This window comes from Natrix helvetica (genome assembly GCF_964273705.1).
Source record: "Natrix helvetica genome assembly, chromosome: Z".
In the NCBI taxonomy this organism is placed as follows: domain Eukaryota; kingdom Metazoa; phylum Chordata; class Lepidosauria; order Squamata; family Natricidae; genus Natrix; species Natrix helvetica.
Genome location: NC_138554.1, coordinates 62,782,499 through 62,810,255, shown reverse-complemented (window position 1 = coordinate 62,810,255; position 27,757 = coordinate 62,782,499). Strand labels below are relative to the sequence as shown.

The 27,757-nt window shown below is 40.2% G+C and overlaps 1 protein-coding gene across 2 annotated transcripts in view; it reads right to left on the bottom strand.

Annotated features, from left to right (window-relative positions):
• INVS (inversin) overlaps nt 1-27,757 on the bottom strand; it is a 102,298-nt gene that overhangs the window by 64,303 nt on the left and 10,238 nt on the right. The window contains exon 3 of one of the 2 annotated variants that reach the window (XM_081970089.1): nt 23,274-23,440. The exons of the other annotated variant lie outside the window; for it this stretch is intronic. Within the exon in view, the coding sequence (XP_081826215.1) occupies nt 23,274-23,440 (167 nt within the window). The remainder of the gene's footprint in view (nt 1-23,273; nt 23,441-27,757) is intronic. 2 annotated transcript variants of the gene reach the window in all.

Below are 27,757 nucleotides of genomic sequence, written 5' to 3'. Positions count from 1 at the left end.
AAAGCTGCCTGGGGTTTGTGAATTTTTAGCACCAATTCATCCCATTATCCCTCCCCATTACCAACTTGCTAAAGACAAAAGGAGAGAGGAAATCCAAATCAAGTCAACCACTGAAGAGGACAATGGAATGCCAGGCAGCATTTAAAAAACTCAAATGGTTGTTTGCCACTGAATCAGTGCTAAAACACCAAATGCTCCATTTATTATTCAGGCAGATACTAGCAAGGAGTGGTCCTTGTACAAAGGAACAACCAGGATATCCTACAGTTGTGGACGTACATCTCCAGAAAACTGACACTGAATGTCGATGGGCAATTTGGGAGAGACTTACACTGTGCACTGGGCACTCCTATGTGAAGGCATTTCCTGGAGGGAAGTAAGACCCCATTTGAGGTGTGGACTGATCACAAAAACCTGGAAGCCCTAATAACACTTAATTCAAACCTTAGTTTTGTTAACTTCATCGTTGCATGGTCCAGCTATTTCCAAAATCTACTACAATAAGAACAATAAGCTTATCTATTACCATAGCTTTTAAATGGCCATGCACATGTATGGTTTCTTTACCAATGAAAACAAACTATATATTTATAACTGGGATTTTTACATTCAAACATATAGATGATAAATCAATGAAGTGCCTTGCCTTGAAGACTTTCAAGTATGTGGAAAAGGTATTATTGTCCTTCCTTCCAGAAACTCTGGAAACTAGTAATACGCTGATAGGCTCATGTGTGATTAAAGTATTCCTAAAATGGCTTGAGGGGAAAAACTGGCAGAATGATTAGTAGCTACCTAAATGAATTTAGCCACCAAAATGAATTGCTTTTCTCCTTGGTAAATACCCATCCATTGTTTCTTGTCTTGCCTTTGGTGCTTTGGAAAATAAGTTGATCCCCTCTTCTTTGTGGCAGTCCTTCAAATACTGGAATACTGTATATAATGCTTCACACTGCTGGCACATATTTAAATAATTGTCCACTAGCACTCCAAGATCCTTCTCACACTTACTGTTTTTGAGCCAGGTGTTGCCTAATCTGTACTTGTACCTTTGGATTGTCCTGTCTAAGTGTAACACCTTGTTTTTCTCCACATTAAATTTTATATTGCTGGTTATGTCCCATTGTTCAAATATGTCAAGATCTTTTTGGATCCTGAGTTTGTCATCTGGAGTGTTAGCTATTCCTGCCAGCTGAGTGTTGACTGCAAATCTGATGAGTTCCCTTTCTAGTCCTCATCTAAGTCATTTACTAAGATACTGAAGTACTGGGTTTACAATGAAACCTTGTGGTACTTCATTGCTTATTTCTCTCCATGTAGATGTAGTACCATTAAGAACTACTCATTCAGTATGGTTTGTCAGCCAGTTACAAATCCACCTGGTGGTAATGTTATCTATCCCACTTTTTTCTAGCTCACCAAGAAGTAGGTTGTCAAATGCCTTCCTGAAATCTAGGTATACTATATCCACAGCGTTTTGCTAGTCTACTAATTTAGTCACTTTGACAAAAATGAAATTTATTTATTTATTTATTTATTAGATTTCTAGACCGCCCCCTCTCCCCGAATAAGATTGTTTAGCATGATCTGTTTTCACAAACTAGTGCTGGCTTCTGGTTATAATTTTATTTGTTTCTAGATATTCACATATCTGTTTTTTTATTATCTATTCCAGTATATTCCCAGGTGTTGATGTTAGGAGGATTTGATCTATAGTTTCTGGTTATTGGTTTTTTTCTTTTTTAAAGATGGGAGGCACATCAGCTCTTTTCCAATCCTTGGGTACTTCCCTCATGCGCCAGGATTTTTGACAAATAGAGGACAATGATTCTAATATACTGTAACATTTGCCAGCTCTTTCAGAACTCTGGAATATAATTTGTCAGGTCTTGGTGATTCCACTTGGAAAATGTAACTGAATGAAGAGAGAATCAAGGCAGAAATGGTGCTAATAAGTGCAATGGAAGTAAAGCAGACCCTAATGTTAAGGAACAGGAGAACCAGATCAGCTGCCAAGGTCTACAGACTATCTATAATCTATTTAAAATTCATTTTAAACAAACAGAACAAAGACAAGTTGGGAAGAGTTTTAAATACAGCACAGGGTGGCAGTTTGAGCTGCTTTTCAACTGTCTCTCATAAGTGTGTATTGTTTTTTTTCTGTACAGCCTCAGTGGTTTAGCTCAATTCCTAACCCAATATTTCTTTTACCAAATTTCCTATAGAAAATTTTATCTTTATTCTGCTGATGGATAGGTAGAAAATATCCTGATTGTTTAAAAATAAAATGTTCGTTTCTTTGCTTTTAGGGTTTTCCTCCCTAACATTTCTTTGGGCTGGAAAAAAGAAAACATGTGTCATTTTCCACACATTCCCAGGATGAATTTCTATGTTTTATTCTCTGTCAAAACAACAGACTCGTTTCAACCTTTGGAGGAGTTCAGATTGGAGGGGGGGAAATTTCCACCCCCCTTGGAAAAGCGGCACTTGGAAAATCTCTCCCTTTTATGGGGGAGAGAGAAAGTTTAAAATCTACTTCCACTTCCCTTAAATAATGGGGAAAAAATTTCTTTCTTGACCACAACTGCGAGAGAAAGGATGGCTGAACTGATTCTTCTCTAAACTATGTATGGAACTTTGATTTTGTTGTTTCCTGACCACCTGTACTGGCTGAGCCAATATGGCCAACTTCCTCCTTCTTCTTTGTCTTTATGAATGAGACTCCTCCCTTGGAAAACTTTATGGCTTTGAACTAATTTCCACCCCAGAGATCTCCAGGAGTCTCTTCAAATACGTTTTTTCCCCTGGATTTGGAATCTTTTGGCCCACCTATTTGCTCTAGTTTTCTATCAGACAATTTATTCTCCCTTGGACTTGCTTGTCTGGTGATCCCTACCGGCTGTGCTCTCCCACAGACACCATTTCTTTGCATAGAACAATAACTATATCTGAGCCTCATGATGGGTCCAAAGAAATTACCGCCTGGTAAGGCCTCATCGGCCCCAACATCCTCCACGTCCAGCCCCATTGCTCACCAGTCACAACTGGGATCTTTTTTACAACCTAAAGCCTCTGAAGAGAGTGCAAAGGATTTGTCTATTCAGCAGATGCTTCAATCCATCTTAAAGGGACAGGACGAAATCAAAAAACAACTGCAAAAAACAACTTAAATGAACAGCTCAGAGAGACGAAACAGCAAACCATATGGAATGAACAGAGGATAGGTGTACTGGAGGAGGGTGCGGTTGGGATGAGAGACGAGATGAAGACAATCCAAAGGGGGAATGTAGAATTTGGAAATCATATGATAAAAATGGAATTTGAAAGGATGTCTTTTTTCCTTAGGTTCCAAAACTTGCCAGAAGTTGAGAATGAAGATCTTAAGGAGATTATGACCACAATACTAGCAGAATATATTAACAGAGATAAATAACAGCTTTGGTGGGATATTGACCTGATTTATAGGATTAATTCAGCCTATGCAAGAACATACAATGTTCCAAGGGAAGTTCATGTTAAATTTCTTAGAAAAACTACAAGAGATGAGGTTCTAGGAGCTCAAAGGGGAGGACCATTAAAATATAAGGATAAAGAAATAACCATTCTTAAACAGATCCCAAAGAAAGTAAGAGATAACAGAAGGAAATATTCCTTCTTAGCAAAAAAATTATACAATAATGGGGTCTGGTTTAGGTGGCTGTTACCAGAAGGCATGTTGATTTTCTGGGAGGGCAGTAGAATTAGAATCAACACAGTAGTGGAAGCAGAGGCTTTCACTAAAAAACACAGTGCTCTCTTAGGTGAAATGGGGGATGTTACACAAGAAACAAAGGAGGGAGGGGCTGAGGCTCTACCAGTGGACCGGGGGGGGGGGGGGAGGATGCGACAACTAGAAGACTCAGATCACAAAAGTGATTTGAAACATTATTGCAATTGTTGTTACAATGTACCTTTATGGAAGTGATACAAAACAAAATGATTGAAACATACTGATGATTTTGTGTTACTCAAAACTGCTAATACCTATGTAAATGTTGATATTTTTCTATTTTTGTTTGTAAAAGTTGTGAGACCTGGGGGGGGGGGCTTCTCCCCCTCGCACGATGTAGCTGTCAAAATGTTCTATAACCTCTTAATCCCTTTTCCCTGTAAAACTTTTAAAATCAATAAAATTTGAACAATAAAAAACAACAACAGACTCAATGAGAGGGGAAAGAATAGGAAAAAGAAAATATACCGTGATACTTAAAAATTTGGAATGTTCAGTATTTCTGCAAAAATATGATGTAAAACATGAACCGTTCTCCACATGTCCTAAAACTAGATAAAGAAAACCAATTAAACAAGTGAGTAAAAAAGCACTACACTTGTTTCTTTATTGAGATAAAAGATTCAAAGCTATCTATTTGTGGCAATGCAGTTTCCGCAAAAGAAGTGATACATGTGCAAATCTGGATGTATGCAAAACTGTGTAGGTTGCTGCATTTTTAATCAGCTTCAGGATATTCTTCAAGGGCAGCCTCATGTACAGCACATTACAATAGTCCAAGAGTGAGAGGACCAGGACATGGGTGATTATCAGAAAGATACATTGGTCTAGGAATGGGCATAACTTGCAAGACAATTTGCAATTCTGCCAGGGGAATGGGCCATTCACTGCAGCTAGGGGACCACAACGACCTAAGCTCCTCTTGTTCTCAATCAACACTAACTGAAAGTGACCTGGGAAGAAGGAACTGAACCAAGGATAACACAGTGCTCTCCACTTTCAACCACTGAAGCCATTCCAGAAAGATATCATCAATGGTACTGAAAGTCACTTAAAGCAAGGAAGGACAAAGGATAAAGTGTCATCTTCTACAGTGATAAAAGGTAGCTTTCATTGGATTTAATTTTTATCCATTTCTTCCTGTATACAGGACCAAAAAAAAGTAACTGTATCTTTTATATAGGGAAAAGTACATTGTGATCTTCAGCCCAACTGAGTAATTTTGTGATAATCTCTAAAATGCTATGGAGAGAGTTTGAGGATCCTAGGGTAAGTACAGATAGTCCCCAACTTACAACGGTTCTTTTAGAGAATGTCCAGTTATAATGGCACTGAAAAAAGTGACTTATGACAGTTTTTCAAACTTACAACTGTTGCAGCATCCCTGTGGTCATATGATCAAAATTGAGATGCTTGGCAACTGACTCACATTTATGATGGTTGCTGTTTCCAAAGGTCACATGAACACCTTTTGTGACTTTCTGACAAACAAGGTCAAGGGGGAAGCCAGATTCACTTAACAAACAGGTTACTATCTGAAGAACTGCAGTGATTCACTGAACAAATGTGGCAAGAAAAATTGTAAAATGAGGCAAGACTCACTTAACCAACGTCTCACTTAGCAACAGAGATTTTAGGCTTAATTGTGGTCGTAAGTTGAAGACTACCTGTACAAGCACCAATATATCCAAAGAAAAAACCAGCAGCAGTAGTTCTGAGAGCTGATGTCTCTCAAAATTCTCCCAATTAAAATAGGCCCATCTGACAGATGTTCTGAGGTGTCAGCCAAGAGCCTGAACTCTCAGCTCTTTGAGTGCTATAATATATGATAGGGAAAAGGAAAGATTGCCTGAGCAATGCCACCTGGTTGTCAGATAGTCTGACAAGATAGACAAAGATTTGTCAGGTTCCTTGGCTGCCTTGAAGTCTCTTGCCTACATATAAATACCCTATCGGAATGTTTCCCAAAGCTCTTAATTGATTAGTTTCAAGTGCTGATCTCATACATTCAGAAATTAATTAAGGACTTGTGCCTGTTCATCCCTCCCTGACTCCCTATGCATCTAAATAATGGCTCAACTAGAATCAGAGCATACAAGCTTTCCTTCTTAGTCCAACTTAATGCTACAAAAGACCAAAATGCCCTTTCCCCCTTGATTTAAGTCACTGAAACTATTCTTAAAAAGAAAGAAAAAATAGCGCAAGACTGCACTTATGGTTGAAACATGTTCAGGCTATTAGTTGAATGACCAGGATTGTAGCTAAAAAGAAAAGAAAGGGATTTTTATTAACGTCCAAAAGCTGAGAACTGCATTTTAAGGCAGATATACAGTAAGTTCTTACATGTTTGCATTTGGATCTCCGAGTCTGGGAACCAGTTACAGCTCAAGTATTTTTTATTAAAAATTACAGCGGCATAGTGAAAAACAGGCCGAAAGGCAGAAACAAACCACCTGTACTGATATTGGTTTGTGGCCATTAATCATAATAATCATTTTTACTGCCATGGACTCTTCTTTGGCAATCCCCAAATACTGGGATTTTGTCAGTCATACCATATTTAAAATAGAAAGACCTTGGCAGACTGGAATACTGGGGCCTATCTATGAAATTCAATGATGAGAAAAGTAAGATTCTACATTTAGGCCAAGAAAAACTAAATGCATAGGTATAGCATTACCTGGCTCACTAGTAGTAAGAGATTAGGAGTGACTTGCAATTTCTTGACAATTTTCCCATTGACTTTTCTTATGGGAAGCCATCAGAAAAGGTTACAAATAGCAATTATGGGACCACAAAACAGGGCAGCCTTCATAATTGTGAGTTGTTGCTCAAGTGCTTGAATCATGATAACATGACCATAGGAACGCTGCAATGGTGCAACCTCATAGACCAGTTTTAAGTTGCTCAGTGCCATCTTAACTCTGAACACTCCTTTAATGAATGGTCGTAATCCAAAGACTAACTGCGTTTTAGCAATCTCTGAGACAAATCAAACTAAAGCCAATTATAAATTTTCCATTACTCTTCATTAAATTTTGTTGAAATAAATTCGGGGAAAATCTTTATTTCCGATGCAATGGACTACTAAAACAATGCCTCATACCAGTGATGGCGAACCTATGGCATGCGTGCCACAGGTGGCATGCGGAGCCATTTGCCAGGGCACACGAGGCGCTGCCATGTCAGCTGAATTCACTCTTTTTTAAAGGCATTTTTCGCCCTCCCCAGGCTCCAGAGGCTTTATAGGAGCCTGGGGAGGCCAAAAAGAGCCTCCCCCAACCCCTGGAGGCCTTTCGGAGGCTTCATGAGCTTCCCTGAAGCCTCCGGAGCGCAAAAAAATGGCCCTATGGGCAAACCGGGAGTTCGGGAAAGGACTTCCTGTTTGCTCGGATGGTCGTTTGACTGCTCCAGAGGCTTCAGGGAAGCTTCCTGAAGCTTCCTGAAGCCTTTGGAGTGCTTAAAACAACCCTCCACCAAACCAAAAGTGACTTTCGTTGCTCTGAGGTTCATTTTGAGCCCTCTGAAGTTTCAGGGAAGCCTCCTGAAGGTCCCCGAAGCCTTCGAAGTGCTTAAAACAACCCTCTGAGCAAACCGGAAGTGACTTCTGGTTTGCTCGGAGGATCGTTTTCACTGCTTCGGAGGCTTCAGGAAAGCCTCCTGAAGGTCCCTGAAGCCTCCGGAGGACTTACGGGGGGCGCGGGAGGCTGTTTTCACCCTTCCCATGCTCCTATAAAGCCTATGAAGCCTGGGGAGGGCGAAAAAAGCATGCAAAAATGGGGGAGGTGTCACGCCTGTAGTGCGTGCATGAACACTGGGGGGGGGGTCGCGTATTGCATTATGGGTGCGGCACACCTGCAAACGACCCCCCTGCACTCCCCCATTTATGGCACGCGAGCCAAAAAAGGTTCACCATCGCTGCCTCATACAGTTGAGCCTTGAGATGCAATCTCATGATTTTCCTAGCTCCTTTCCTGATGTAATTAATTTCATTTGCCATCTATGACATTTCCTTCTCTGTTATCAGAAATAGAGAATTTGTCCTATAGCCTGCACCTTCTTTTTGGAAACATTCATGGCAAACATATATTTTATTATCTTTATCAAGCTCATTTCCCTGGGCTGCCTCCTGCTTTGCCTGGCCAGCCTACCCCATGCAGCTCTCCTGCCCCCTCCTCTTCCTTCTCTCCAGAGATATGTCAAGGCAGAAGCTGGACTAGGAGGAAACTGCTTCCTGCAAACTTTTTCCTCTGGGCTTCCACATGTAGTAGCGTCATCTTCCACCTCCTGCTTTGCCTCTGCTGAAGAGGTACCAGAGAGAGAATGACCATTGTCTTACCTGAAGGGTTGTTTTCTGGGCGCTGCGAAGGAGAGTCCAAGCAAAGGTTAAATACAGCCAATCTGCCCAGAACTGAATTGAAACTTGAAGCCACGCCTCTGGTGCTGACCATCTTCAGATTTTTTCAATGAAGGCGTGGAACTGTTGCGTGCTGAGAAGTTCAACAACAAGTCTAAGAACAATGTCCAACGTCAGAACAATATCCAAATGGAAACTCCAGAATGCTGCCCGGAAAACAGCGGAAATAGACCCCAGGGTGGGGATGGACTCTCCTTTGCAGCGCCCCGAAAATGACCCTTCAGGTAAGACAATGGTCGTTTTCCAGGGCGCTGCTCTGGAGAGTCCAAGTAAGGGACATACTCAAGCTAAATGTCACTAGGGTGGGAAGCAGTCATGTTCAGGATCTCTCTGCTGGTATGAATGCCCGGAAGAACTCACCTCCCAAAAAACCCTTCCGCTGAAGCAAATCTGTCTAATTTGTAATTCCAAACAAACGGAGATAAGGACATCCAAGTAGCCGCCCTGCAAATCTCTTCGATCGGCGCTTGTGTCGCCCAGGCCGCCGTGGTGGCAGCACTTCTTTTAGAATGTGCTGTGATGTGGCTAGGCACAGGTTTGGACTGAAGAACGTGAGCGAGGGTAATGCAGGTTCTCAACCACCGTCCGATGGTAGAGGAGGAAACCTTGCAGACCTGGGAAGCTGGTTGGAAAGAAACGAAGAGTGATTCGGAACGCCGAAACACAGCTGTGCGCTTGATGTATTTGCGGAGTGTCCTACGGACATCGAGCATGTGCCACCTGTTAGGGATGTAACCCTAGTCTTGGCTTGGCAATGTATATAAGCCATGATTGTAACAAATGTATCTGTTACTTTAAATGCTAGAGAGATGTAATTGGTTGCTGTTACCTCAAGCAGCCATAAGAGGGAGCCAGAATGACTATTAGCTCTCTGTTTGTTAGACGCTGATCAGATACTGTATCCTGAGTTGCTGAGTCTTGCTACTGTTAGCTACTTTGTGTGTTAAACTGTGAATATTAATAACTGACTGACTGAACCGTGTATGACTTGGACTGTTTGATGGACTCTGAATACCTCTATATTTCCACATAGTAAACTACTAAATTTTATACTATTCGGTGACCCTGTATGCTGGTTTGTGTGTGTTATTCCATACCACTCTCATTACGCTTCTCTGCACACTCGCTCTCCTAACGGGAAGCTTACTTACTTAACTTAGCTTCTCCCTCGGGTGTCTGGGATGCGGACAAAAATCTGGGAGAATGACCTCCTGGGCCCGGAAGTTGATCTTAGGGATAAACGTTGGGTCCAGCCTGAGGACCACCCTGTCCTGTTGTATCAAACACAAGTCCTCCTGAACTGACAGGACTGCCACATAGAAGTGATGGCAATTAAAAAGGTGGTCTTAAAGGTCAAATGTTTAAGGCTGGCTGACCGAAGTGGTTCAAATGGTGGACCGATCAAGGCAAGGAGGACAACGTTGAGGTCCCATGACGGGTATCTGTGGACCACCAGGGGCCTCAGATTGGTTGCGCCCCTCAGAAAACTACAGATAGTAGGATGACATCCAAGGGAGGAATGTTCATCAGGAGCAAGTATCGTGGAAATCGTGGCCACCTGATGTCATAGTGTGTTGGAGGCCAGGCCTTTGTCAAGTCCATCTTGCAAGAAGTCCAAAATGATCAGAATTGTAGCTGAAGTCACTGATACGCCATGAGAGCAGCACCAGGCGTCGAATGACCTCCAGGTGGCGTTGTAGATCCAGGTCGTGGAAGGCCGCCTGGCCACCTGGATGGTGTGGATGACCTTGGTAGAGACTGCCCCTGCTCAGGAGATCCCTCTCAAGTGCCAGATGGCCAGATGTAGCCACTGGGGCTTTGGATGTTGAAGTGCCCCCTGGCTGGGAGAGACCTCGTCCGGGGGAATCCACCAAGGAGGGTTGACAGAGAGACTCACCAGGTCGGCAAACCAGGTCCTCCTGGGCCAGAACGGGGCTACAAGCAAAACCTCTGCTTCCTCCGACAGGATCTTCCAGATGACTCTGGGAAGGAGAGGCAATGGCGGGAATGCATAGAACAGTTCCTGTGGCTATGGGCAGTGCAGGGCATTGACTCCTTTGGCTTGCAGATCGTGAAACCCCATGAAGAATCTGGGAAGGTGCATGTTGGCCGGAGTGGCGAACAGGTCGACCAGTGGACAGCCGAACCTCTGGGACTGGTGGTGGAACGGTTGCGGATGTAGTCGCCACTCTGAGTGGTCGACCATGGCCCTGCTTAGCCAGTCTGCCTGGATGTTGCTTACTCCAGAGATGTGCTCCGCCTGTATCGATTGTAGGTGCTTCTCTGCCCACCGACCCAGGGTGTAGGCTTCTGTCATCAGGGACCTGGAGCTAGTGCCCCCCGGCGATTGATGTGTGCTTTTGTCACTACATTGTCTGTGAGCACTCTCACGTGATGTCCCTGAATGTTGTGACGAAAATGGATGAGGGCAAACCTGACTGCTCTCAGCTCTAGCCAATTGATGCTGTGAGAGGCTTTAGCTGAAGACCACCTGCCCTGTGCCATTTGATTGCGGAGGTGGGCTCCCCAGCCATAAAGGCTAGCATCCATCATAATGGTGAGAGGACCGGCTCCCTGAATGGGATGCCTCTTGCCAGGGTAGGAGACAGCCACCACTTGAGGGATTGACATACGTTTGGGGAGATCAACACCAATCTCACCGAGCTGCTTTCGTTGGCCCTCTGGTAGGGCAGCAGGAACCACTGCAAGGGACGAGAATGGAGTCTTGCCCACGGAACGATGGACAGGTAAGATATCATTTTCCCTAGGAGTTGCGACAACTGCATGACTTTGGCGTGAGGAGATCGCTGCATCTGTAGGACCCATTCTTTGAGGTTTGCTACCCGCTCCGGGGACAGGAAAACCTGGCAGGTGACGGTGTTGATGATGGTGCCCAGATGCTGCAACCTGGTTGTTGGTTGAAGATGACTTTCTCCAAATTTACGGAGAAGCCGTGGTCCTGAAGGACCTTCATGGTGTACCTCAGGTCTTGAGTCACCTGCTGTGGCGATGACGACTGGCTGAGGACATCGTCTAGGCAGCAATGAAGCCGCACTGGACGAGATCTGAGGAAGGCTGCCACCGCTGTGAGGACCTTTGTAAACGTCCTGTAAATGACAGGCCGAACGCCAAGGCCCGGTACTGGTAGTGGCAGCCGGCATAAAAGAATCTCAGGAACCTGCGGTGAGCTTCGCGAATGGGGATGTGGAGGTAGGCCTCTTTGAGATCTATGGAGGTTAACCTGTCTCCTGGCCTGATGCAGCCCAGGATGGACTGAAGGGACTGCATCTTGAATCTCCAGTAAATTATGTGATAGTTTAGCCTTTTTAAATCTAGGATTCACCTCCACCCCCCGGAGCTTTTGGGGACCAGGAACAGAATGGAGTAAAAGCCTGTTCCTTCCTGACCTGGTGGAACCAGTTCTATGACCCTGATGTCCCTGAGATGACGGATCTCCTGTTCCATGAGAGCCCTCTTGACGGGACATGAGGGAGTGGGACAACAAATGAAGTGACGGGAGGGCAGGGGAAAGAAACTCTAAGGTCAGACCCAAGCAGATTGTCTGTAGGACCCACTGGTCCGATGTGATCTGCTCCCATTGGGCGTAGAACAGCTGGAGATGCCCTCCTATGGGAGCTATCCCAGGGTGGTCACTTATATCTTTTGAAAGGTCGGGAAATGCACCGACAAAAAGAGATCACAGGAGAAGAAGTTTGAAATAGGAGATAGTCTATACAACCTTTGAAAAAGCTTGCATCTAAATTCATTTTCCCCATCATGAGAATTATAAACCCGGCGACTATTGAACTTAAATTACCAAAGAACCTTAGAAAAGTACACCCTGTTTTCCATTGTAGTTTTCTTAAACCAGCAAATCCCTTTGTGTTTTGTACTTGTATTTCTATAAGGGCAAAGTTTTGTACTCAGACTTTTGTACGAGTTTTGCACTCAAGTTTCCATGAGGGCAAATTCCAATACCTGATTTTATGGAAACATTTTCTCTCTTCTGAGGCCAAATGTGTAGTCCAACTTGTGTGGGCACTAAAGCTCCTACATAAATTTCATGCCCAATATCCTGATAAACTTCATTGAATTGTTACTTATTAATCTTTCTCCTTCTCTTTTCCTTTCCTTGATTAGAGCATTATTTCAAAGGGGGAAGAAGTTGAATGAGTCATCACACTATTCCCCCAGCATGACCTATCCTCCCAGGGCCTTGCGGACCATGTTTTTGTGGTTACTGGTGGTAGAACGGGTGGATCAACCCTTGGGCATGCACAGCATCAGTCTCCTCCAGGACATGTCCTCAGGATCATAGCCCTTCTAGTCTACACGATACTGGAAATGAGTGTTCATGTTAGGCTCCACTTTGTATTTCGGCTATCCCTGGACTAATATCTGAACAGGTGGCAGTTCCACAGTCCGATGAAGAGTGGCAGGTGCTGCATAACTGAGAAGAGACCAATAAAAGACTTCATACATCCTAAAATGGGCAGGCAAAATCAACCAGTAGGCCACAGGGTTAATGGCCCCCTCTACTGGGAAAGGTCCCAAGAATCAATGTTCCAGTTTCTAGAATGGGCTCACAGACCGAAGATGCCAAGTAGAAATGAGACCAGATTGCTGACTCCTGGGGGAGGAGTATAACCTGCCAGTGCTGATTGGTAAACTTTTTGTAATCTTCCGTGGACTAGTCCAGGTGGTCTTTCTAATAGCTGGTGCACTGCCTAGAGCTCCTACAAGAAATCTGTGGCAGCCAGTACCATGGAGCCAAAGGGAACAGACACAAGTGGCCATGAATGGTGATAACTATGCGGACCTATGCAGTGCATTATTATATACAAACTCCACCACAGCTGACAAGTCCACCCAATTGTCTTGTCGAATGTTCACAAAGTAGCACAGGTATTGCTCCAGTAGGGCATTCAATCATTCCACAAAATTTAACTTCATGAATAATAAGCATAGGGGAAAAGTTGTCCAGTGGCCAGAGAGGCTTGTTCCTGGAGTAAAGTACCACTATAACTGCAATGTCTGAAACATTGGTTTCAACCACGTGACAGGTCTGGGTGCTGGAGGATGGAGTCTGTTGCGAAGAAATTTTTTCCCCTTCTTTTTTAACTCTTGTATATGCTGAATTTTATTGCACCATTTATACTTATTGTATATTTTTAGTAATAAAAATTGTTTAACTGTTAATAGAATACAACATTTTCCTATTCAGAGAACAGATGATACTTATATTCCAATTTGTTTCTTGGAAAATCATATTTGCATATTACATCTTAAATTGGAGGTTGAAGGAAGATGGATACATACTTTTGTTTCCCAACTTCTCATCCACCAACTTCTGCATAATATTACTAATCATAAACCTATTTAAGCATTTTTCTCAGCAGATTATTTCTTTATTAAGATTGGACTCAATAATAATCAGAATAAAGATTTCTTTTAGGTACATCAAAAAGTCTGAATACCAGAAATGATGCAGAATTCTACATGTATTTCATAATAATGCATCAGAATAATTTTTTTCTGTAGGGAGTGTGCATTTGCAAACAATTAATGAATATTTTATTTATTATTTATGGGGGCATTTTTCATTCTTATGATTATTGCTATCTATTCATTGAATGTTTTACACTTAACATTCTTATCAGAGTAATTAAATGACTTTTTATTGAAGATATAAATAGCCAGTCTGAATAGTATTCAGCTAAGATAGCTATGTAAAGAAACAGATATGTCAGCATGGATGTATGTATTTTTAAAAGGTCAGAGCATATATTTGCTGATTTTATTTTCTCTATTACATTCTCAGAAGCTTCTGCTGAATTACACCCCCAAGCTGTGAAAGACATCATTCACTTCCTTTTCAGTATGAATAACACTGACATTTGACAGCTACACAGATCTGATGGGGTTACACAACAGCCCATCCTCCCCTATTCTCAATCCAATTAGACCTCTAATCCTCTAGATGAAAGGCCCAACTACTCGTGTTCCTCATGACAATGACAGCTATTGATTATTTGTCACTGCAGCTAACACCTTCTCTCTGGAAGCCACTCTGACAGAAGCAAACCTCCCAAATTAGACAGCACTTTATCTGCCCTAGAGGCCAAATGGCACAACAAGTAAAGGCTAATAAATGGTATAAAAATGAACAAATCATAACATTATGACAGCTTGATTGTTGCTAACAATTTTGCTGTTGAAGCTTGACACTTTTGGATCTGTTCCTTCTCTTATCCCTTCAAAATGTGCTGCGATGTTGACTAAATTAAAGGCCAGAAAAATTAAGGCATTTGACCACCATGGGTAAACTAGGATGGATGTACTGTCAAGGGATACAGATGTCAATAACAGACTATCATTTGTCAATTCAAACATTCTAGAAATGCAAATGCTGATGTCTCATTTCTCCACTAGGTTGCACTCATACTCCTCAGCTCAAAAAGGAGCTGATAAAATTAATTTCCCAAATAGCTGCTTATTGCAAATAGCAGAAGATTTAATATAATAATGTATGATTCAATAATTACATGTGTCACATTAAAATTTTCTGCACTAAAAACTCTTCTGTAAAGGCAATAGCAAAGGATTTATATCAAAGCAGAGTGACAGAGAAATCAAAAGTAATCAAAGAAACCATAACTATTCAAGTTATATTATTATTCTTGTATTCTTTTTTCAGATATTTTGGTTACAGAATTTGTCATTTGCTCAGGCATTTGTTTCTCTTAATTGAGTGTATATAAAAATCATTGGAATTAAAGATACATTTCATATACATCTAAGGATTTGGATATTACTGGAATTTCAGAATTTAAATAAATAACACCAGACTTTTTGGCCCAGCAGATGTTTCAAAAACTGTTAAATACTGCTTGGTGTCAATTAGTTTTGAAATACATAAAAAATGGTCATTCCAAATATTAGCTGAGCACTGCAAAGAAGAATGCCTAAAAATTAATTACGCGGTAAAATAGTAGTTTGACTTGATTCAATTCCCTGTGGTTGTAATTAGGGTGAATTCAAGTATAACATGATTGCCTTGACCAAAGTTCTTATGACTTCTATTCCCTCAATGATTTTTGTTCCTATCAGTAAGACTTAAGCTGGAATCGCTCTCCTTCCAGTTTCCTCCTCTACGTTTTGTATGACCAAGTTGTCACTAGGTATGTCAGGAACCTGTTTGTTCTCTCATTCCCCACAAACTTTGCTCTCTTTTCATATTTAATTATTTTATTAGTTTTTCAAAATATAAAATACAAAGAAAAATGAAAAGTTAGGAAAAGTAAGGGAAGAAAAAAGGGAAGAGGAAAAAGTATAGGGGAAAAGGAAAGAAAAACTTCTGATTCTTTTTGGCACAGTAGAGTAACATACAACCTCAACTTTTTGCTTTTACATTATAATATATATTAGCTATTTCTATAATAACAAATCTATCTAATCAGCAAATCTAAAGTCAAGGTTTCATTTTTTTCTGACATCCACCACAAAGTCCAAAAATTGTTTTCAAGTACGTAAAAAAAAAGTTGTATTATAATCTTTAACTAAAGCAGTCAATTTAGCTATCTTTACTAACTCAACCAGAATAAAGTTGGAAGGGACCTTCAAACTCCTGCTCAAGCAGGAAATCCCATACCATTTTAGAGAAGTGATTGTCCAGTCTCCTCTTAAAAACCTCCAGTGATGAAGCATCTTCAACTTCTGACAGCAAGCTGTTCCACTGGTTAATTGTCCTCACTGTTAGGAAGTTCCTCCTTAGTTCCAGGTTGCTTCTCTCCTTGTTTCTTGTCTTGCCTACAAGTGCTTTGGTAAATAAGTAGATCTCCTCCTCTTTGTTGCAACCTCTCAAATACTGGAATACTGTCATGCACCCTAGTCCTCTTTTCTCTGGACTAAACAAACCCAAATCCTGATTCTGTTCTTCATGTTTTAGTCTTCAGGCCTTTAATTATCTTAGTTGGTCTTCTTTGCACTTTTTCCAAAGTTAAAACATATTTTTTGTAATGTGGCTCAGTTTTTACCAGCAGAGGCACCACGGGCTGGTCCTTTGCTGTTTCCAGGGCAGGCCCAAGGGCCAGATCTAAACACCCCATGGGCCGAATCTGACCCCAGGGCCCTGAGTTTGACACTCCTACCCAAGAGGGTTCCTTTAGCAAATTTTCACCAGTACGAATTTATTCAGAAAGGGTACCTAATCAAGAAATTCAATAATGCGATCAAAAACAGGCCTCTGTACCATGTGATTTGGATTCAGTCACTGCTGTATCAGCCGCCATTTTAACTCTCTGCCATTTGGAATTACAATGCAATTTCCTGTAGCCAGCAGACTTTTATTTTGTCCCTGGTCACATGGCCAAACAAGATCCAGTGATTTTTGCAGCTACTGCGGCGCTGAATTTGGTTTTGGTTTTTTGGTGCTGCACAGAGGATCTGCTGCTGCCTGGGCTTGAGAACTGGATTACTAGAATTGCTTCTGTAAGTATTTTAGGATATACTTTTTGTTATTCTATAATACTCTACTGTTTGCTTGTAAGCACTCTGGGAACTACTATGCTTCTTTTTAAGTACTGTACTGTACTTTGCAAACTATAGTATGTATTTGTAAGTACAATTCTTTGCAAAGACAAATTTTGTTTGCATTTGCTTTGAAATTGCTTGTGGAAATGCTAGCCAGCATCTACACAAAGCATTCTATAATATTGTGTGCTGTATCTCTTCTCTAAACTGCTGATTTTCAAATTTGCAAGCTATTTATATTTTTCTCCGTTGCATAAGCTCTCAATATATATACACAAATAACTAAGAAATATAATCATAGGATACCAATAGATATAATCATAGGATACCAATAGAAGGATAATAGTACTACAACCCTACTACATGGTAAATATCCTTAGACATAAGACTGTGCTGTGGGAACTAGGTGATCAGTGGAGTGATGGCATGAGGGGAAAAACGGTCTTTTGTTTAGTTGTTTTGGCATGCAGTGCTCTATAGTGACATCCTGAGGGGAGGAGATTGAAAGTTTCTCAACCTTCTTTCTCGTTTGGGCAGTATACGGATCCTCAATAGAAGGCAGGCTGGTTACAATTCTTTTTCTGCAGTCCAAACTAAGTCTGTGCCTATCCTGTTTGCTTCCTGTACAAAACCAGGCAGTTATAGAAATACAAATGTCATATTCAGCAATTCCTCTGCAGAACTGTGTCATCAGCTCCTTGGGCAATCTGAGCTTTCTAATTTGCCACAGGAAGTACTTTCTTTGTTGTGCCTTTTTAATGATGGTTCTAATGTTAGGTATCCATTTCAAGTCCTGGGAGATGAGAGAACCAGAAACCTAAAGGTCTCTATTGGTAATAACTGTGTTATCTAATATAGTAAGAGGTGATAGAATAGGAGGGCTCTTCTTAAAATTCACTGTCATTTCTACAGTTTTAAGTATGTTCAACTTCAGATTGTTCCAGCTGCACCACAGGGCCAGTTGTTCAAACTCCTGTCTATATGCAGATTGATTACCATCTCAAAAGACACCAAAATACTGTCCACACCTCAATATTTTAACAGAATCCTTCGAGATGCAGTCACAGGTATAAAGAGAAAAGAGTAATGGAGAGAGCACATATTCCTGGGGGGCAGCAGCGCTAATTAAATGGGTACTTGATGTGATTTACTTAGCTTCACCTGCTGCTTTCTGTCTGTTAGAAAGCTTACAATCCAAGTGTGGTTAGGCATAGCTAGCTAAGTCAGTTTGGAGAGAAGAATTTCTGGAATTATGGCATTGAACACTGAACGGAAGTCTACAAAAAAGAGTTAGTGTCTCTAAGTCCACATCACAAAATTTCTTTAGTGTAGTATCATTTTTACATCAACTGTTGCTAATATAAAAACAGATACCATCTCCTTTCTTTTCATCGGATATTTCTGCAATTCTGTCTGCTCTTTGAATCTGAAACCCTAGTATTTGCAAGCTGCTATTATTTATCGAATTATTTAGTCAAGTTTCTGTGAAGTAGAAAGCTACTGAGTTGGAAAAGCCTGAGTTAATCTTATTTAAAAGGAACAGTTCATCCATCTTCTTTACAAGTAAGTGTAATTAGATGGAATGAAGGGAGAGAAGTTCTTACCCCTCTCTTTCTCAGTCTATGGAGAATTCCTACCCTGTTTCCCCGAAATAAGACCTCCCCGGATAATTGGGCTTTTGAGCCCATGAGCTAAAATAAGACCTCCCCTGAAAATAAGCCCTCCCCGAAAATATTGCAACACAGCAGCAGCCATGAGCTGGCCATGCTCGCCACCTCCTGTACCTCAAAAATAATACTTCCCCGAAAATAAGGCCAAGCACTTATTTCGGAGGTCAAAAGAAAATAAGATCCTGACTTATTTTCGGGGAAACACAGTATTTGTTTACCCCTCCTCTGTCTCCTCATTTCCTTCATTTTGTCGTGCTGCTGAGAGCTACTGTTCCTTCAGCCAAAAAAAATTCTGCATTTTTTTATTAGTTTATAATATAAAATACAAAAATACAAAACAGAATAGGAAAAATAGGGGAGGGAAAAGTGTTGAAAAAAAGGGGAAAAGAAAGAAAGGTATTGATTTCCAATTCCCTTTGGTGCAGTTGAATAAGATAATAACACCAAACCTTAACTTTTTACTTTTCCGTAATAGTAAACTAGCCATTTCTATAATAATAGGTAGGTCTATCTAATCAGTAAAACCCAAAATCAAAGTTTCATTGTTTTTCCAGCTCAAGCACAACAAAGCCCAGAAGCAGTTTCCAAGTAGAAATAAAAGTAGTTGTGGTTTTCTTTCCTTAATCAAAGCAGTCAATTTAGTATCTGTGCTAACTGCATCAACTTTTGCAGCCATTCGTCCATTGTGGGAATCAAAATGTCCTTCCATTTTTGTGCATATAGTAATATTTCTGCCTTCAACATATATAGCATTAAAGTTCCAAAAGAAATTTCCAAGTCTTTTTCCAAAAGCAACCCAAAAGAAAAATTTCTGGTTTTATCTTTATAGTCAATTTAAGTATCTTCTGCATTAGGATATAAATCCTACTCCAATATTTCTTTGCTTTATCAAACATCCACCATAAATGATAAAAAGTCCCTTCTTTACCTTAGCATTTCCAACATTCATTTGAAATACCTTTATAGATTCTTGGCAACTTGTCTGGTGTTAAATACCAGAAATACACTCTTATAATATATTTTTTTAAAATTATAATTTAGATAAATTTTAAACCTTTCGTCCATATATTCTTCCATTGTTCAACCATTACATTATATCCAAAGTTCCTTGCCTACTGAATCGTGTATGCTTTACATACTCATTTTCCAAATTCAAATTCAATGACATTTTATAGACATTAGCAATAATATGTTCATCACTACCACACAGTAGGATTTCCTATTCATTTTTAACAAAGTCAAATCCATAACTTTTTGCCTAGGTTAAATCTTTCTTTCAAGTGTAATTATGTAAACCAAGGGCAGACATGTCATTCTGATTCCAACTCCTCAGATTCAGGTATAGGATCACCAAAATTAAAAGATATTTTATGACCATAAGTCCATCAGTCCGACTTCGCCACTATTTCTTTTCTGAAAAAAGCGAGGGGGGGGGGCACTCCAAGAGGCATCTTCATAGAAAACCTTGTTTTATCTTTATTCCAAACTCTTAGAATGGCACGTCTAACAAAATGATTATTAAAATCAGCATTTACTTTAACCTTTCATATCATAAATAACTGTGGCTTGCAAATCTTAATTCATGACCTTTTAAATCAAATAGCCTCTTACTCTAAAGATTCACCCACTTTTTTAGCCAGACCAAATAACAAGGATTGAAATACAATTTCAAGTCTGGTAAACCCAAACCCCCTCTTTCCTTAGCATCTTGCAGTTGTTTATATCTAATTCTTGGGTTTTCTTTTTCCCTTGCCATATAAACTTAGAAATATCTATCTGCCATTGTTTAAATGGAGTATCAGTTGTAAGGATTGGTAACAATCTTTGGTAAGACATTCATCTTAGTTACAGAAATTCTACCCAATAGTGATTTCTTCAAAATTACTTCTTCATTTGTAAAGAGTAGAAGAGGAATATTCGAGAAAGATGCCTTGTTCAGAATTCGTTGCCTGATGTTCAGAATCTCATCTTTGTGTATGTAATCCGCAGTGAGTCACAGAAAATAATTTTTAAAAATCATCAAAGCTATTAGAGACCATTTCAGAGAGGCTGCTATCAGGGGCGGCACCTTGAGATGAAAAATCCAGGTTATTATCAAATATTCATTTAATTGCTTTTTACAATCCTTTACAATCATCTCCTTTTGTGGAATATATGCATTTAGTCTCCATCTATATAATTCAGAATATTTTTTCTAAATATCAAAATAATGGTTCTGGTCTGAAAAAGATTTATGTAATATACCTACTTTTAAATTTTTATTTGCAAGACTTTTAGAAATCTGTATCATATCAATTTTTGCTAAATATGTATGTCGTTCTGAAAAAAAATTGTCTAAACTCCTCTCTTTGCCTTTCCTGCCTAATTGCTCATAGGCCACTGATTTTTTTAGGCTCTTACTTGTATTACTTGTATCCCAATATAAAAGATAAGAAAGGGATAATAATCAGTGGGCTTTGTTATTTTACTGAACCTCTGTCAAATCTTTAATCCTTGCACGTGGGAGACAACACACTAGAAACACAAGTGTACTGAAAAACCACCCACACAAATCAAATGCTCCACTACCAAACCAATAACTGAAACTCCCATAAGAGAAGTTATATAACAACTCTACTTAGATGAGCAGTGGGACAAACAGGCAGAAGACTAGCAGAAAGCATCCACAACACCACCAGCAGTCAGAAGATATTATGAAAACTCTTTAATTTCACAAAATATGGACAAATTTAACTGGGAAACAGTGAACAACCTAGACCAAGCCAAATCTAAAAATACTAGAGAATTTCTGGAAGCCTGGTATTCTAACAAATTGGTCATCCCTCAATAGACACATAGACATAAACAACATCTGCATACTGGGCAAAAGGTGAAAGATTTATATGATCTGAAGAGAAACCAGAGTAGAGACAATCAACAAGTCAAAGGGGAACAAAAAGACCAAAACACCTCCCACCAGGATGAGAATAAACACCAAAATTAACGTCTGACTAAAAATCAAGTAAACAATCCCAATCAAGGTACTGCCAAACAGACTAATAGTAGATTTAGGTTTTTGAAAGCTCAATGTTAATCCATTATGCTACAATGTACTTGCTTCTAGTGCCAAAATATACTTGCCCTTTATTTATGGGGATAAATAGAAATACAGGTACTTTGCTTGCTTTGTTAAAACTCTCAAGTAAGAACATACCAACACACATAACAGAGGATATTAAGAGAAAAAATAAAAACAATTCAAAGTCACTGTCATGGCTCGATTTGCAAACCCAGCTCACATCCAAGAAGCAAAAGGGGTGGAGGGATATGGGTTGGTGTTGCAATTATCAATTAGCCTGGTGCCTTGTGAAGACATACTTCGGTCTCAATATACAAAAAAAGATACACATATAGACTTCAAAGAAACACATTTCTCTCTGACCTTCCAAGGATGGACAGATAACATTCCTTTCCTGGCCGTAATGAAGGGGAGGTATTCATCTCTATCTCTGGCTGTGTAACTACTTTTTATAATCACGTGTAAAGTGTTGCTATGTATGAAATCATAATCTTCCTTTTGCTATTCCTTTGTTTGCCTTCTGTAACCACCCATTTTTTGTAACCAATAAAAGAGACGTGTAGGTTTAAACCTGTGCGCTCCCATCACGAGAACACTGTGTGTTTCTCTTATTCGGCTGGTTTCATGGGAGGCCCTCCAGTGACCCTTACAGGTTGGAATTCAAGGGAGAAGGTAATGGAATGCAAGAGCACAGACTCTGTGGAAAGACATACCAGCGTTCCAAGGTCACTGGCTGGGAAAGTTCACCAAAATATTTTTCCCAAACAAACTAAACAATTGATTGGATGGAGTAAAGTGACAATGGGAAGGCCAAGGAAAAAAGGGAACGTATAACTGCTGTTTGCATGTGAAACCATTATAATTTGCTTCACTACTTCCATATCCATATCTGCTCAGTAAATTATACTCTTGGAAACAAAAAATGGCCCAGGAATCTTTATTTGCTGCATGCACTGAGTAGGATGGTTGACAGTCACTTTCATTGGAACTGATTCGTTAGTCACCTTAATTCAATATATCACACCTTTTTTCCTGCTTTTTTCAGTCTGACCTTTTTAACTAGATATTGTCTGTCAACTCAGTGCATGCAAGATTAGATGTCAGATATAAAACATATCAGCAGAGAATACTAGTTAGCTAAAAGAGATTTCAACTAAACATAAAGGACTGTTTTTAAAGTTCAAATATGGTAATACTACTTTCAGAATATACAAGCAATTTTCAAAAAGTTTTACAGTCTTAGAATCTTTTAAAAATTTCCAATGGATGCTTGAGTACTGATAATTATCACACTTAAAATTAATGACTCATTTACAGTTTATGAAAGGTAATTCTGAATGTTAAAAACCTCTTTAAAAAAGCATACAAGTACAAAAAATCCACTGTGCTATTCAGCTTCTCCATTTTTTTCCACCTAATTCTTAATCATTCTTTCCTCCAGTAAATGTGTCTATGTGTTAAATACAGTAGTTTCTTTCAGTAATGGCCCTATTAATGTATCCTGAGATAGATTAGCATTTTTAGCAGCTGCATCACATACTGGCTCAGATTCTACCTGCATCCCCATTCCAGTCACATATATTATTGGTGGCAAGGTGGCTTTCATCGATAATCCCTAAAATTAATTTGTTCTGAATCAAAGAATTTGTGAATATTTACTGTATATTAATTTTGAACAACCTTACTAAAGCTTTCTATTTTTAAGCATTCTATTTAGTATCAAGAATGGCCTGCCTTAAGGCAACAAAGGAGACAAAGGATGACTTTCATCTGAGAAATGCAGGTAAAATTGTCTTAGGTACTTCTGATTCCAGTGTATTTAGTTACCTTTTGTGCAGCAAGATGGAGAGCTGTCCTCTGACTATGGTCGGCTTTATCAACATCTGTTCCTGTCTTCAATAAAACCTCAGCACAGTCTAGTCTATCAGCCAAGATGCAATACATGAGAGGAGTTCTTCCAAACTGGTCCTCTTTGTCTTTCAGTTCAGGATTGCCTAAGAATGTAAGCAGTATCAGTAGGTTTTATGTAGACTTGCATTCACTGCAACACATACCTTATGAAAAAAATAAAAATGAACATTTTAACAGAGAATGCTATGCTAGTAACTCAACATCAATAGACATGGATATTAGTCAGATATTAGGAATGGTTCCATTAAGAAGATATTTTACAAATATAAAGCTAGGATTCCTGACAATGATTTATATAATGTTATCTAAGGAAGTGAACAGAGGCAACCCTTTCAATTCCACAGGCACATATATATCAATCAAATATGATAAAATCGATATTCTGTAATGGTTCTTGTGAAACAGCTGCCTAGAATAGGAAGAAGAGCTAAGAAGAAGTTAAAATAAATGGTTATGAGGCCTACTCTATGCATGCTGACTCAACCAGCAATAAAAACTGGCCTTAGGCAGAACTAACAGGCTTTGAATACAGGAACAATTACAGTACGTTATGTGATTTCCTCTCCTATACGTCTCTAAACAGAAACGGAAAAATAAAGATTCTACTTATTTGCTACTGATAACTATCTTTCAATGGAACATTAGCTTTATTTGGGAACAATAAGACTTGTACAAACTGCTACTATGTTAATAATTAATGTTTGCATATTCATTTATTGTGCTTTAAGCTGTCCAGAGTTATTTTTATAGTGAAATGGATGGCATATAAATAAAATTAATAAATAAATAAATAGCAATGACATGCTTTCCCAGGGTTCTATCAATTTGTTTTGTGATTTCAAGTAAAGTGAAGGTGTGATTATTTAAATTCGGTAGCATCCAGGCATGGAAACGGAATGATTAGTATACTTTCCTCTGCTTCATTCAAAGGATTCTGGTATATATGTGTCAGGCATAACACAGCTTATATAGACAGTAAATACAGGGTCAATCAAAATGGACTCAAATGTCTATACACCAATGCACAGAATATGAGGAATAAACAGGGTGAATTAGAAATTCAAGTAAATGAGGGCAGATATGATATTGTTGCCATTACAGAAACTTGGGATGAAACCCACAATTGGAACATACAGCTAGAAGGATTTAAATTCTTTAAAAGAAATAGACCAAATAAAAGAGGAGGTGGAGTTGCACTATATATAATAAATAACTACATCTCTACAGAAATAAAGCACAACAATGAATGCATTTGGGTCAATATAAAAGAGGGGGAAATGACATTGCCATAGGTCTATATTACAGTCCTCCCAACCAAGCAGAGGAAGTAGATGAACTTTTTGCTACTCAGCTAACTAAGGTATGTAGAAAGCACACCACAATAGTAATGGGGGATTTTAACTACCGTGACATCAACTGGGAAACAAACTCTGCACCAAGTGAAAGATCCAACAGGTTCCTAACAAACCTAGCAGACAACTTTGTTTCCTAAAAGGTAGAGAAGGGAACAAGAGGATCAGCCATATTGGACTTAATTCTCACTAACAGAGAGGAAATGATAGAAGGTGTTAAAGCCACAGGAACCTTGGGGGCAAGCAATCATGCAACACTGGAATTCAACATTATGCAAACACAAGTAGTAGAAGAAAGTCAAACTAGAGCAGTGATGGTGAACCTATGGCACGAGTGCTACAGGTGGCATGTGGAGCCATTTTTCAGGGCATTGTGCGCGCTGGCCAGATGAGTTCACCCTTTTTTAAAGCCACCCCCCCCCCCAAGCTCCAGAGCCTTTATAGGAGCCTGGGGAGGGCGAAAAGAGCCTCCGCCACCCCCCCCGAAGGCCCTCCGGAGGCTTCATGAGCTTTCCTGAAGCCTCCAGAGCGCAAAAAAACGGCCCTACGGGCAAACCGGAAATTCAGGAACAGACTTCCGGTTTGCTCGGAGGTTCGTTTTGACTGCACCGGAGGCTTCAGGGAAGCGTCTTGAAAGTCCCTCAAGCCTTCGGAGTGCTCAAAACGACCCTCTCGGAGGTTCGTTTTGACTGCTCCTGAGGCTTCAGGGAAGCGTCCTGAAGGTCCCTCAAGCCTTCGGAGCGCTCAAAACAACCCTCCGAGCAAACCGGAAGTGACTTCTGGTTTGCTCAGAGGTTCGTTTTGACTGCTCCGGAAGCTTCAGGGAAGCATCCTGAAGGTTCCTCAAGCCTCCGGAGTGCTTCTGGGGGTGCAGGGGAGGCTGTTTTCGCCATCCCCAGACTCCTATAAAGCCTCTGGAGCTGGGGAGGGCAAAAAAAGCATGCAAAAAATGGGGGGTCGCACCTGTAGTGTGTGCATGCGCACTGGGGGGTTAGGCATTGCATTATGGGAGCATCACGCCCACACACTGCCCCTCTGCGCTCCCCCCACTTATGGCATGTGAGCCAAAAAAGGTTCGCCATCGCTGAACTACAGTCTTGGACTTTAAGAGAGCTAATTTCAATAAACTTAGAGAGAGCTTGGGAAGGATTCCATGGATGAGAATCCTCAAGGGGAAAACAACTCAAGAAGCTTGGGTAATTTTGAAAAATGAGATTACAAAAGCCCAGTCTAGCACAATACCAATGAAGAAGAAAAATAACAGCTCCGAAAAGAAACCAGCATGGCTGCATAAAGAACTCTCCGACAGATTGAAAGACAAAAAGGATAAATATAAAAAGTGGCAAGAGGAGGACATAACTAAGGTAGAATATCAGCAAATATCCCAAGCCGATAAAGATAAAGTGAGGAAAGCTAGGCTCACAATGAAGAAAGACTTGCCACAAAAGTAAAAAATAACAAAAAAAGCTTCTTCCAACATGCTAAAAACAAGAAAAAGTTTAAGGAAACATTTGGTCCATTGCTGGGAGAAAGTGGCAAGAAGGTGACAAGCAACAGGGAGAAAGAACTATTTAACTCATGTTTTGCATCTGTCTTTACACAAAGGGAAAAAACAGTCCAACCTACCAAAAATAGCACCACAAAAATCAGATTAGGAACACGTTGAAATAGGGAAGAAATGGTAAGTGAGCATCTGTTTATCCTAGATGAGTTCAAATCACCAGGACATGGATTACACCCCAGGATTCTGAAGGAACTGGCAGACGAGATCTCAGAACCACTGAACTATATCTTTCAGAGATCCTGGAGCACCGGGGAACTGCCAGAGGACTGGAAAAGAGCTGATGTGGTTCCCATCTTCAAAAAAGGGAAAAAAATAGATCCAGAAAACTACAGACCTATCAGCCTGACCTCAATACCAGGGAAGATTCTGGGAAAGATAATCAAGCAACAAATTAGCGAACACCTAGAAGTAAACAAAGTAATAGCCAAAAGCCAACAGGGGTTTGTCAAAAACACATCATGCCAGACTAATCTTATTGCATTCTTTGACAAAGTGACAAAACTAGTGGATCAGAGGAATGCCGTCGATATAATTTACTTGGACTTCAGCAAGGCATTTGATAAAGTAGACCATAACCTACTACTAGATAAAGTAGAAAAATGTGGGTTAAATAGCATCACCACCAGATGGATTCGTAACTGGCTGACCAACAACACTCAATGTGTAGTCCTCAATGGAACTGCATCTACATGGAGGGAAGTATGCAGTGATGTACCCCAAGGCTCTGTTTTAGGCCCACTACTCTTCAACATCTTCATCAATGATTTGGATGAGGGGATAAATGGGGAACTCATCAAATTTGCAGGAAGATGGCAGGAATAGTCAACACTCCAAAAGATAGGCTTAAGATACAGAAGGAGCTTGACAAATGTGAACATTGGACACTATGTAACAAAATGAAATTCAATGGTGAAAAAAGTAAGGTTCTACATTTAGGCAAGAAAAACCAAATGTACATGTACAGTATAGATGGTATCTTGCTCAATAGTAGTAACTGTGAGAGGAATCTTGGAATCCTGGTGGACAACCATTTAAATATGAGCCAGCAATGTGCAGCAGCTGCCAAAAAAGCCAACACAGTTCTAGGCTGCATAAACAGAGGGATAGAATCAAGATCACGTGAAGTGTTAATACCACTTTATAATGCCTTGGTAAGGCCACACTTGGAATACTGTATTCAGTTTTGGTCGCCACGATGTAGAAAAGATGTGGAGACTCTAGAAAGAGTGCAGAGAAGAGCAACAAAGATGATTAGGGGATTGGAGGCTAAAACATATGAAGAACAGTTGCAGGAACTGGGTATGTCTAGTTTAATGAAAAGAAGGACTAGGGGAGACATTATAGCAGTGTTTCAATATCTCAAGGATTGCCACAAAGAAGAGTCAAACTATTCTCCAAAGCACCTGAGGGCAGAACAAGACGCAATGGGTGGAAACTAATCAAGGAGAGAAGCAACTTAGAACTGAGGAGAAATTTCCTGACAG